Source organism: Loxodonta africana, chromosome 23 (genome assembly GCF_030014295.1).
Source record: "Loxodonta africana isolate mLoxAfr1 chromosome 23, mLoxAfr1.hap2, whole genome shotgun sequence".
NCBI classification, from domain to species: Eukaryota; Metazoa; Chordata; class Mammalia; order Proboscidea; family Elephantidae; genus Loxodonta; species Loxodonta africana.
In genome coordinates, this window is record NC_087364.1 from 30948360 (window position 1) to 30961666 (window position 13307).

Below are 13307 nucleotides of genomic sequence, written 5' to 3' on the forward strand. Positions count from 1 at the left end.
TTCTGAGCAGGGATGTGAGTGTGGAATTGTTTACACCATCATCTTGCCTCTTCTCCTCCTGAATTCGATGCTTTTGAAGTGTAGTGGCCAATTCTTATGATTAAATTCAGGTCATATGTTTTGGGTAAGAATACCATAAAAGTGATATAATGTCCTTCTCAGCGCATCATATCAGGAGGCACATGCTGTTAATTTGTGCCATTACTGATAATGTTAACTTTGATGATTTGGTTAGTTGCTGTCTGCCACCTTCGTAATTTATCTTTGCAATTATTCACTCTCTTACGGAGTATTTCCTGGGTCTCAAAGAAATGATAAATTTCAACCTCTAATCCTTGCAAGGAAACCCTGGTGGCTTAGTGGTTAAGTGCTACGGCTGCTAACCAAAGGGTCGGCAGTTCGAATCCACCAGGCGCTCTTTGGAAACTCTATGGGGCAGTTCTACTCTGTCCTGTAGAGTCACTATGAGTTGGAATCGAGGGCACTGGGTTTTGGTTTGGTTAACCCTTGCAAGGACAAGACCATAGTTACAAAAATAGTTACAAAATGTCCAAAACTAGTAATTTATCATGTCGTTTTCCTTTACAGTAGGAATATTTTTTTTGTCCAGCTTTTTCACTTAGGTTGCAAATCTCTGAGGGTCCTGGCTTTATTTGGGGAATCTTAGTTCCAATTCACTACCTTGGGTGGGTCCAAGGCTTTTTTTCCTGCCCATTCCCAGACATTAACAAAGCAAAGCTTTCCGTCCTGGAAATCAGCAAAAGCCCTCAGGGCAGCTCTGGCTTACCTCTCTGGTTTCCTGATTTCTTTCAATTTTTTTGGTCTCTGGATTTCCCTTTGGAAACCTGGTGAGGCAGTGGTTAAGAGCTTGACTGCCAACCAAAGGGTCAGGACACTTTTTTGCAAGTTTAGCTCTGCATTTAAAGAATTTTTTCTAGTAATTCATCCAACCTTCCTTGGTGGTTTGTAGCAGGAGGGCTTTTCAACATATCTTGTCAAGATCCTATGGGAATCAAAAGCCTGACACTGCCCTGTAGAAGACTGATATTAGTAGAGCAAGAGCAGAGGCAAGAAGATAATTAGAAGAGTACTCCAGAAGGTATTAGATAATGATTAGTAGTGATTTAGGAAATAATACTGGAGTCATTATTCTCTGTCTTTGAGCATAGAGAATGTGACTCAGCTGGAGCTGGACTCACAAGGATGTATCAACCGGGCCCTGAGATACAAAGACAATAGCTGGGACAATGTTGGAAAATATCTTTTAGGGAACCTTTCACATAAGCCAATCAAACAGAACACAAAAGACTTTCCACTCTTATATTTTCCTATTAGCATTTAGTGAATAGAAAATTTGTTGAATCAATGAAGACCCTCCTGACTGTCCTCACCGAAACCTGTACCAATGATTATTAAGAAAGACAATTCAAAATGTAGGATTACAGTTTCTAGCTAATCTATGAAAAGGTGAAGCTTTTGATGCTTTGCCTGTTTGTAATGTTAATACATACTTAAGACTCCGTAATATTCCTTGGACTACTATATTACTCTGTAATATTCTTGTGACAGCATGCTTGTCCATTTTCCCACTTTTTTCTGTAATATTTGCTGAAACTCAGGCAGACATGGCTCTGGAGGCATGATTGTCCATTTCCTACACTACCCCTTTGAATATATGCCGAATAAAACTTTCTTTTTGCTTCATTAGGCTTGGTGATGCTTTTTGCCCTAAAATAGTAGTTACTAGATGGTAGTGGCTTGATTTAGAATGCTTGTGTTTAGGATATATTTTGGAAGTAGAGCTAACAGAGTTTGCTGATTGGAACGCTGAGTGTGTGTTAAGTTAAGAAGTCAAGTGTGACCACTGGTTTTTGGCATGAGGATGTGGATGAATGATAGTGCAAGTTATGAAATGAAAAGGACTGTGATAGGGAAAGGCCTATAAGTTAATAATCAAGAGTCTTGATCTGGACACATTAAATTTGAGATTCTCATTTGACATCCAGGTACAGATCCAAAGTAAGCACTTTGCCTAGTGATTATAGAGACATACTGTTTGGATTCAAATCCTAACTGTATCGTTTATTAAATGCATGATTTCGGGAAGTTACTTAACCTTTCTTTGTGTTAGTTTTTGCATCTGTAAGAAGGTGATGCAATAATAATACCTACTGTAAAATATTGTTATGAAAATGAGTTAATAAGTATAAAACACTTAGAAAAATGCATGGCACAATTTGGGATGTCACATCTTGATGGGGTGGGGGTGCTGCTAAATATCTCCTCACAACAAATAATTATTCAGTCCAAAATACTAATAATGCCAAAGTTTAGAAAATCTGCTCCAGCCCATATGAGGCACACCTGGTATGGATGTTCTGACTTCAAGGAATGAATGCAGCGAAAGAAGAGATGAGGACCAAATCCAGTGGTTCTTCGTGTTGAAAAAAAATCAAAGAAATGGAAACAAAAGGTTTATTCCAAGCAGTCATTCTACATGAATGCAGGGAGATAATTTAGTATCTAAAAACAAGTGGCTAAATGTAGGCTAGTTACAATTGTAAAAAAATAAATCTTTGAATTGGCTCAAAACAATAATATAACATTTGATAGTTCCAAAATTTAATAAACAATTTGCAAATTGGAGTAACATGAGTCTCCATCCATGAAGGAGAAATGAAAAAGAAGCTCTCTCAAAGATCAGAGATTTTAAAGAAATAATTTTTTCTAAATGAATATGAATTTCCATGATGACCAAGTACTCAATGGTTACTGAGTTGGCATTAAAAAGGTAATTCCTGATGATTTGGACCTCCTGGAATTAAAATTAAAGAAGCCCACAGTCTTTTTCATTAAATCGCAAGGTAATGGTTTTGTTGTTGACTGCCCTTTTTTAACTGGAAAGGAGAAATTTACAATACTGCACAGCAGCTTTTGGTAAAAAAGAACGAGTAAATACTTTTGCAGTTTTGGTCAGTCTTTTTTTACAGTTAATTTTGGTTTTGCGGGTAAGAAAAAAATTTTAAATCAAAGTAAGATGTCTGTTATTAGTTTTTTTCTTTCACAGCCATCATACTGAGTTTAAGAATTCTGAGAAGGACATACAGACTGAGTAGTGGCCAGTGAGGTGGAATGAATAACAGGAGAATGTGACATTAAAGAAGGTAGAACAGTGTTTCAAGAAGGGGGAAGGAAGCGATCAACAATAATACTAATATTTATGGTGCTGGAAAAATTTCCAAGGGCTTTACATTAATTAATTCATTTAATATGCACAATAACTATGTGAACTAGGCATTATCCAGTTTTATAGTTGAGGAAATTGAGGCACAGATCTACAATGACAAACAGTGCTGAAAGGTTGAATAAAGTAAAATCTCAGATTTGACTATTGGATCTGGCCAGGTGGATACTGCTGCAGATTACGACAAGAGAGGGTTCAGAACGGAATTTTGGGGATAAAAGTCTAATTAGTGTGGTTGAAGGAGAAAAGGAGTGATAAGGAAGTAGAGACAGAAAGTATAAACAACTCTTATCTTTTTTTAATTTTCTTTCAAGAGGAAAAAAGATAAGAGCCAAACAACAACATGCAATCTAGGGTGTTTTCCTTTTCTTCTCTCTTGTTTTTTTCCAAGATGAAAGATACGTCAGAGTTTGTTTTGCAGGTGGGAGTCATCCAGTACATATCAAGAAATTGATCATTCAGGAAATTGGTTAGATAACTGCAGAAGCACAGTACTTGGCAAGCGGATGGCATCCAGTGTAAAAGTGAATGGGTTGGCCTTAGAGTGAAGCATGGGCAGTTTTACATGGTAATGAAGCCTCTACGGAGCTCTGCTCCATCGCGGTTCCCCGCCACCTCTGCAGCCCACCAAACCATGGCTTCTAACTGCGGTTTGGCCCGACCACACCGCGGCCCTAACCACAGTTGGAATTTGGTGCCAGAATCCTGTGCATGCGCGAACCAAGATTTTGGCGCATGCACAGGTCCTGAAGAGCTGTCCTCAATCTGTCCTTGGACCTAAACATCACCAACATGATTCAACATCCGGACATCCAACTGTGGACATAGGAGGGCTAAGGGCAGAGAGTTTTGGGCACCAAACCCAACCCCCTGGACACCATTGGAAATAAAAAGCTCCCCACCCCTCAGACAGCAAGCACGTGGCCTTATGTTCGCTAGACCCTGCCACATTGCTCCTTATCTGTGCAGACAATAAATTTCCACTTTCTGCTTCCCTTGCAACTGGTGGTGTGGTGTCTGTCTTATTTTTTTTTTTTTTTAATAGAACAGGACAAGAACCCTCGTTCAGTAACAGTAACAGGAGAGAAGGTAGAGTACCTGGCTTCAGATGGAGTTACTTTGGTAGATTTGGTGTTGAGTGAGGTGATTTTATTCTGATCGTGACTTTTTCTTCAGTGAAATAAATGAAAGGAGATGTTATCAGCTACCATTAAGCCACAGAGAAAATAGTGTGAAAATTATTTAGGGAAATACCCAACCAGTGCCCTCGAGTCCATTCCTACTCATAGCGACCCTATAGGACGGAGTAGAACTAGAACTGCCCCCATAGAGTTTCCAAGGAGCGCCTGGCGAATTCGAACTGAGAGGGAAATAACTAGGGGCTGAGGTCCCAACTGGTATTTGTGGTCATAAATTTAAAGATAGGTCTAAGGCGATTGCTGAGACAGAGTGAGAGAGAAAGAGAGAGGAAAAGACAGTGCATTGGCCTGAGCTTTTTGGCGCTGGGATTTTTGACAGAGGGAGGAGAAAGTTGCAACGGATGAAGGAGGATATCGCCTATGGTATCCTCAAGTCCTGTGACATATAGGATGTAAGAGAAAAACGCATCCACCTCTTCAGAGATTGCTGCAGGAGAAGCAGTCCTCAGGGGACAGCCAAATTTTGGGTAAAGCAGGAAGGTGGGGTTGTTATGTGAAAAAGTTAAGAAAGGAGATTTTGCTGATGACAGGGAGTTTCCAAGGGCTCAATAGAAGGCTCTGGAGCAATTGGGAAGGGTGGGGGAAATTGGGTCAGACTGAGGAATGTATAAACATGTATGGGGATTAGAATCTGGGTGACAGTGACCTAGGACTTAATTTTTTTGGGTAGTGACTGAGATAAATAGGGATTAGCCCTAATTGTGTTTAAAAATTTTTTTTCGGACAGTGTAAATTTTGTTTAAGGTAAGCATACTAACGGTCACCCTTTTAATTACAGTTCTACAAGTTTTGAAAAGGCATACAGCCATGTAGCCACCACCACAATCAAGATCTAGTTATATCACTCTAAAACTCCTGTGTTCCTATGTAGTCAACCTCTCCCCACTACCGCAGCTCCTGGCAACTATTGATCTACGTTCTATCTTTATAGTAGTTTTACCTTCTCCAGAATGTTATACAGATGTAGATTTTTGAGTCACGTTGTTGTTTATTCATTTATATTGCTGAGTAGTAGTTTATGATTGGTAAATATGAATGTACCACTATTTATCCATTCACTAGTTCAAGGACATTTGGGTTGTTCCAGTTTTTGTTGATTATAAATAAAGCGTTGATAGTACATGTTTTCATTTCACCTGGATAAATACCTGGAAGAGGGATTGCTCTTATAAGGAAAGTATATGTTTAAGTTTATGAAAAAGAGTGAAAAACTTTATGAAAAACTTTGTTTTTCAGAGTGACTATGAGTTCATTCCTTTTTAACATGCAGTGAAGACTTAGTCTATGCCAGGAGCAGTACTGGGCAGAGCTGAGTAGTTGGTGATAATCACCTATGGCCCTCAAAGCCTAAAATATTTGCCATCTGTTTCCTTACAGAAAAAGTTTGTTGACCCCTGCAATAAGACTATGGCCTACAGGAGTTCACAGTCTGGCTGTTACTTTTTTTTTTTTTTTTATAATTTTTATTGTGCTCTTTTTCTAAGTGAAAGTTTACAAATCAAGTCAGTCTCTTGTGTTACTTTTATAAGCATTTTTATGGAGAAACCTGTGAGGTGAATAACTATTGCTGGCCATATGTGACTGTTAACAGCACAATTATTTTATAAAATCAGATTGTGTCATTAGAAATGAACTGTTAAAAACAATAAGACTTTGACAAAGAGATCAACTATTTATTGAGAGAAAGACAGATGGCATACAGGTAATCAGTTCTAGAGAGTCTGCTGTGACTATCATAAAAACGGTTTTTGCTTATATGCCATTTATGCCTCATAATAAAAGAATGGATCAAGGAAATAATACTGGAGCCATTATTCCCTGTCCTTGAGTGTAGAGAATGAGACCTAGCTGGACTCACAAGGACTCCCATGGACACATCAACTGTGCCTTGAGGTATAAAGACAATCTTGGAAAATGTCTTTTAGGGAATTTTTCACATAAACAAATCATAAACAGAGCACGAAAGACCCACATACTTCCCACTCTTTTTTATTAGCCTTTAGTGAATAATAAGATTTGTGGACCAATGAAGACTCTCCTGACTGTTGTTATGGAAACCTATACCAATGATTATTAAGAAAGACAATTCAAAATGTAGAGTCATGGTGACTTAACATTTTTTAGCCAATCTATGAAAAGGTAAGGCTTCCAATGATTTCACCCGTTTGTGATGTTAACATATACTGATGATTCTGTAACGTTCCTTAGACTCTGGCAGACAGCTCTGGCAGCATGCTTGTCTGTTTCCCACTTTTGCCTTTTTGAATATATGCTGAATAAAACTTTCTTTTTGCTTTACTAAACTTTGTAATACTTTTACCCTAGAACAGAACGTACAATTAGTTTTTTGAAGGTTATACAGTAGTGCACAAGAACAAGGCACACGGAATACCCAAAATCCCAGAGATACAGATCTTGGGGAAAAAACTTTTAGGTTAAATATCTACCATCTGTTACTACAGTGATTAACGTCCTTGGCAAAAAAAGAAGTGGCATTAAGGGACTGGTGAGGTTGGTGTGTAGGGTATATTTAATAAGATACCCAGAAGTCTTGGAGAGTTGTACAGGCTTCTGGGGGGTTGTTTAATTTTAACAATACTAAATACTTTGCTCTTCAAACGAACAGAAATAAAGGTGTTTTCACTTGTTTAAGTCACTGGAAAATATTTTGTTATTCAATGCTCAGTATAAAATTAAAGGTTTCATTTCTCCATAAGGTTACTGAAAATTGAGCTAGACATTTAAAAGAGTAAGGATGTCCTCCAAATCACTGTATTTTCACACACTGCTGCGCACATCACATAATTTTTCCTACAAGTACAACCAACGCGTATTAGAACTAGAAGTTCCCTGTGTATTAGCCCACGAGGAGCCCGAAAATCGTTAAGGCTTAAAACGCCTCGCTCCAGTAAGTCCCTGCTAGCCGAAGTTCCGTTGGCGCCAAAACTGCGCAGGCGTGCTGGCTGAGGCTTAGGCCTTTGCGACCTGCGGCAGCGTGCGAAGGGGGCGGAGCTCGCATTTGGAGTCTCTTCCACTGACTACAGGTTTTGGCAGCGCCATTTTGTTTGTGCAGACGCCGCGGTTGTGAGTCCTGGAAGGTACTGTGGCCAGCTCCGCTACCTAAGCTTCCTCCTTCTCGGTGCTCGTTTCATTTCCACAGCTACATATAGCTTTATATATACCGGCAGAGACATATATTCCGTGTCCGAAGTAGACAGACTAAAAGATGATGTTAAGAGGAAACCTGAAGCAAGTACGCATAGAGAAAAACCCGGCCCGTCTCCGTGCGCTCGAGTCGGCATCGGGGGACAACGACCCGGCAGCCGCCACAGCCCTGGCTCTGGCTCTGGTCGGGGAGCAGGCGCAGCCGGGCGCCGCGCCGGAGGACCACCCCGAGGAGGAGATGGGGTTCACCATTGACATTAAAAGTTTCCTCAAGCCTGGCGAGAAGACATACACGCAGCGCTGCCGTCTCTTTGTAGGGAACCTGCCCACCGACATAACCGAGGAGGACTTCAAGAGGCTCTTCGAGCGTTATGGCGAGCCCAGCGAGGTCTTCATCAACCGGGACCGCGGCTTCGGCTTCATCCGCCTAGTGAGTGTCCGCGGCGCGTCGCCGTACAGCAGTCGCGACTCCCAAGGATGCTGCTGGCTTAGTCTAGCGCGGGAGGCGGATGAACGAGTAAACAAAGGGGGCTCACCGGTTGTGGGAAGTGGTGGCGCGAGAGGAACGCAGTGAGGGAAGGAAGGAGGGTCTCCTTTGGGGAGGAGACCTCCGAGCTCGGACTTCCTTTCTCCAGCTACGTTGGAAAAAGCCTTTGTGGCCTTTTTTTCGATACCGGCTTTGTGTGGCTGGTTAAAACTGCTGGGCTACGTTTCCTTCCCTTTCTGACTGTGCACAGCCGTTTAGTTTATTTAGATTTAGGGGCCCTGGGCTGCGGTCCCCCCAACATTTTATGTTCTTCGGGCTTTGCTGGGTGGATGAAGCCTGCCGCCACGCGCTAGGTGGCGTAGTTACTGAGGTTTTCCTTTGCCAGGGTATCTAAAAAGGCCGGGAGGCGCAGGAGGGTTGGCGGGGGGTGGGCAGCGGTTTGAGAAAGAAATTCTTCGAGGCAAAATTATAAAGGAAATGAATTGGGTAAGATGAAAAATCTTTGGAACGGAAGCTTCGGTCTTAGTAGAAATTTCAGTGGGTATGAAGGACCAACCCAGCAGCTCTCCTTTAAAAAAATTAATCTAAATCACCTTCTTGGCGGCAACCGGATCTTCGTACGTTTCACGGTAAACTACGTTATTTCTCACTTCAGCGCAGAACCACTGTAAACTGTCAGTTGCCTAAATTCTATTCCAGTTGCCCCGTTCAGTCTGCGGTAGTGGGTTGAATTGTTATGTATCTAACGTAATATGATCTCCCCGCCAACATTCTGGGGATTTCCACGCTTTTTGGGGGTCAGGATGGAATATATACTACTTTATGTTCTATCTACATGTTTTAGTATTAGAATATTATGTAGTCAACCCCTTTTTGATCTAAATCCTGAAAAGTTTTCCAGTAAATTATGCAAAAATTGTGTCTCATTTATGTTTTTACGAAATTACAACATTGAGGGTTTATCTGTATGACACAATATCTACTTAATTAGGTTTTCCTGTGTGCATTGTGGTGAATTCATCAACGTCAGTTATACAGCATTATTGTAACTCGTATTTGGTTGTTGAATTTTCGAACAAAATGTTTCAAAGAGCAGGACATTTTTACGCAAATGAGTGTTTTTTTTCCATTGTCTTTCCAGTTAGACCCTCATATCTGATGCTCATTGCAGTTTGTGGAAGTTTCTTTATTGGAGCTTTGACTTTCAAAATATGATTTTCTGCATGAATGGACAAAGCAAAATTTTAAAATGTGGCGAAAAATGATTATAATTAAATGACACTATTTTTTTTAGGGAGAACTTCTGAACATCTAAATGGCTCCAAGAAAAGGTCAGATCTTCATAGGAGATTAATAGTAATGAGAAATGGACATTTCCTTAAAAATCCAACTTAAATACATTTTAACATAAAATTAGAAATACTTTTACTTATCTTTTAGACATAGAGAAACAGCCTATCTCTTGGTAAAATTATTTTTAATATAAATGCAAAAGTTATTTTAAAGGAAGCAAGGTTCCTAAAATAAAGTATTATGAACAGCTTTTGGTAAGAAATTTCCAAGAGGGATGTTATGTCACATTTTCATCATCCTTAGCCTCTGGAACAATCTTGTCCTTTCCCAAAGTTGACATTCTGAAAGAGAAGGAATGGTTGAAGCTGCATTATTCCAACTGAATTGTAAATTTTATTTATTCTTAATTTAAATTTAAAAACCATATGTGGACAAAACAAAACAAAGCCAAACTCATTGCCGTCGGTTCTGACTCTTAGCAACCCTATGGGACAGAGTAGAACTGCCCGATAGGATTTCCAGGGAACAGCTGGTAGATTTGAACTGCTGACTTTTCTGTTAAAGCCAGGCTCTTAATGACAACACCCCAGGGCTCCAGTGGCTGCTATGTTGGACAGATTGCACAACAAAGCTCTACTCTAATAGTTCCTGCTTTCCCGCCATTTTTTATCACCTGTGGGGAGTTAATGTATAAATTGGGAGGTGAGAAAGGCCACTGTTGTTTGCTCCTTTGGGATATGCTCTTCTGAAGCTATCACTGTAAAGTTTTGTGTATGGATGTTAAAACTTCGTCAGTTGGAAATTTGGATTTAGTTTATAAAGTTAGACTTTATGGATAATTTTACAGTGTAATCTGTGAGTAACGATAAATGTTTCTGAGCTATTATGTATTTTTTTACTTAGAAAAATCAAAGTTTATATTCAATCTGAATATAAATACTGCTACAGTGGATAGGGTGTGTAGTGGCTTTAAAATAGTCGTGTAGGTTTACTTGGCTTATGTTTCTAGTAATTATTAGTTTGTCAGTTAATTGATAAGGTGAGACAACATTTTTGAGATGTATAGTGTAATTATTGCTAGTACGTAGGTGGGGGAAAGCTTTTAAGTGGCTGTTCCACATAAGGCGCTAATCAATATGGTAAATTTATGGTACTTCAGAATTGACTCAGTGGCAGCTGGTTAAGGATGAAATAAACTGTGTGTCTATTTTGGACTATTTTGACTCTTCGACTGTTTTGTTTACTGTGGGCTTTTAGATCCAAACCTGCATGTTCTTTTTTTAGATTTTGGCCGGTAATTGACAGTTTAGATTGGATAAGTTAACTGAAGAGTTGTAGTACATTTTAGTTTAATGTAACTAAAACTGAACCTGAACTCAGTTTCCAATTTTAGCTTTAGTAAACCAAATTTCTGGAGCAATGGATTGTGGTCCACGTCCAGCAACTTCACATGTCTTCTACTGTAAACAGAAGGCCACTTAAAGTATTTCCTCTGCCATTCATGCTAGCAGTGCTGATCCTATACCATCTCAAAAATTTACTCATCTCATCAGTTAACTGGGGATTTGCTAGAGATGCCTGTTGAATCAGAAAGCCTCAGCGCAAGGCACCCAACAATCTTGAGTTTTACCAGCCTTCCATGTTACTCTGATGGCTTGCCAAACTTTGAGAACCGGTTCTGGAGAAGCCAGTTAAAGATGAACTGAATTTACTTTTACGTAGTCTTTGTAGACTCAAACCACCCATGCTTTTTCTTTTTAATTATGAAATGATATATTAAAAAAATACTTATTATAAACTATTCAAATATGATAGAAGATATTGCAGAATGTACTTAGTGAGCCTGTCCAGGATATCATTTACAGTCATCTTTTATTGCAGTAAAATTTTCTTACAGTTCTAGCATTAGTGAAAAAGTCTTTCCTCCCCAAAACACTTCCTAAATGTGATCATGTTAACTTTTGTATATAATTTTTCCTCCAAAATCAAACCATACTATATATATTATGATTTGATTTTTCATTTAATAAATGTTTAACTTCTTTTCGTATCATTAGGTTGTTTTTAATAACCATATTGCATTTCATAGGATGGATGTCCTGCCCTTTAATCAATCTTAAACTGATTGACTTGAAGGCTATTTCCAGTTTGCATCAGTGGATTTCCTTGTATTAATTTGTTACCTAATACTTGTCTTAGTTTCCTAGGGATGCTGTAACAAAATAACATAAACTGGGTGGTTTTAGAGAACAGAAATTTATTTTCTCATTGTTGTGGAGGCTGGAAGTCTGAAGTCAGGGTGTCGGCAGGGCCATGTGCTCTCTCTCTCTATTCTATGGGAAGATCCTTCCTTTTTTCTTCCAGCCTCTTGTAGCCCTGAGAGTTTCTGGGCATTCCTTAACTTTTAGATGCATCTTCATATAGCACCTGTCTTCCCATTTTGTGATTTATTTCCATATCTCTTTTCCCCTTTTATGACACCACTCAGAAAGGAGTGAGGACTCACTCCACTTCTGTGACCTCGTAAATTTAACAAATAACACCTTGCAAGAAAATCCCTAACTCCAAACAAGCTCACATTAACAGGTACAGGGACTGAGGTTAGAACTTCAGCGCATGTATTTGAGGGACACAATTCAGTCTGTAGCAGTAACCTTGCAGCTTTAAGTAGTTAGTAAACAGAGAATAGTTCATGTACTTTGAAAAGAGCCCTAAAATGGAAATCATCTTACCCTAGGTTTAGTAGCTACCATCTTGGGGCAGTCACTTAGTTTCTTGTATCCTTCTCAATTATCAAGAACCTGTAGTTTCACTCTTTGTGCACAGCGATGCAAGGACAGCAGCTGACAGACAGGATTTATGGTGTATTGATGGAGACTGAATTCTGTGTAGGTTTAAATCTTGGCACTTGCACTGTGATCTTGGGCAAGTCCAACCTCTCTAGGCCTGTTTCCCCATGTGTAAAGTGGGGATAGTAACAAAACCCACCTTATAGGATTGTTGGTGAGGATAACGAAGTGTGTGCGTGCTTAAGTAGCATATACCCCCCCCCCCCCCCCGCCAAAAGAAACCAAAAACAAAAAGCCCAAATCCATTGCTCTTGAGTCCGGTGACCCAAGTAGAACTGAGTTCCATAGGGTTTTCTTGGCTATAATCTTTATGGAAGCAGATTGCCAAGCCTTTCTTCTGTGGCACTGCTGGGTGGGTGCCTAATGCCAATTGTTCCTTTAGTAGCTGAGTGCAAACCATTTGTGCCACCCAGGGAACTCTGTCTCTGTACTTAATAAAAGTTTTATAGTTGTGATTTACTGAGGCATAAAGTAAAGAATTCTTTGGTGTCATTTCAAAGATAAAATTTTAATTTAGTAAATATTTAGGGTTTTAAAAAGTAATTCTAAGAACAGATACTTCAGTACACATTTAGAGCAGTGGTTCTCAAACAGGCAGTTGTGCCCCCCAGTGGACATTTGGCAATAACTGGAGACATTTTTCATTGTCAGAACTGGGAGATGTTTCCATTGGCCTCGAGGCCAGGAATACTGCTATACATCCTACAATGCACAGGATCAAACAAAAAAAAACACGTTGCCGTCGAGTCAATTCTGACTCAGAGGGACCCTATGGGACAGAGTATAACAGCACTGTAGGGTTTCCAAGGAGTGGCTTGGTGGATTTGAACTGCAGACCTTTTGATTAGCTGCAGTAGCGCTTAACCATTGTGCCACCAGGCACAGGATAGCCTCCCACAAGAACTGTGGCCCATGATATGTATAGTGCTGAGGTTGAGAATCCCTGACATAGAACCATTTAAAACCATGAAAAAAACATAGGCTTTGAAAAAAGAATTCCTAGTATAAAATATTTCTGACAGCATTTTGTTTGCCTGGCATAAACATTTCACTTGGCCTAAACAGCATTA

The 13307-nt window shown here is 39.7% G+C and overlaps 1 protein-coding gene across 2 annotated transcripts in view; it reads left to right on the plus strand.

Annotated features, from left to right (window-relative positions):
- Positions 1–7487: 7487 nt before the first annotated feature.
- PSPC1 (paraspeckle component 1) overlaps positions 7488–13307 on the plus strand; it is a 70782-nt gene continuing 64962 nt past the window's right edge. The window contains exon 1 of one of the 2 annotated variants that reach the window (XM_003413965.4): positions 7488–8038. In XM_003413965.4, the coding sequence (XP_003414013.1) occupies positions 7670–8038 (369 nt within the window). In that variant the 5' untranslated portion in view covers positions 7488–7669. The other variant, XM_064275403.1, reaches the window with a different exon arrangement.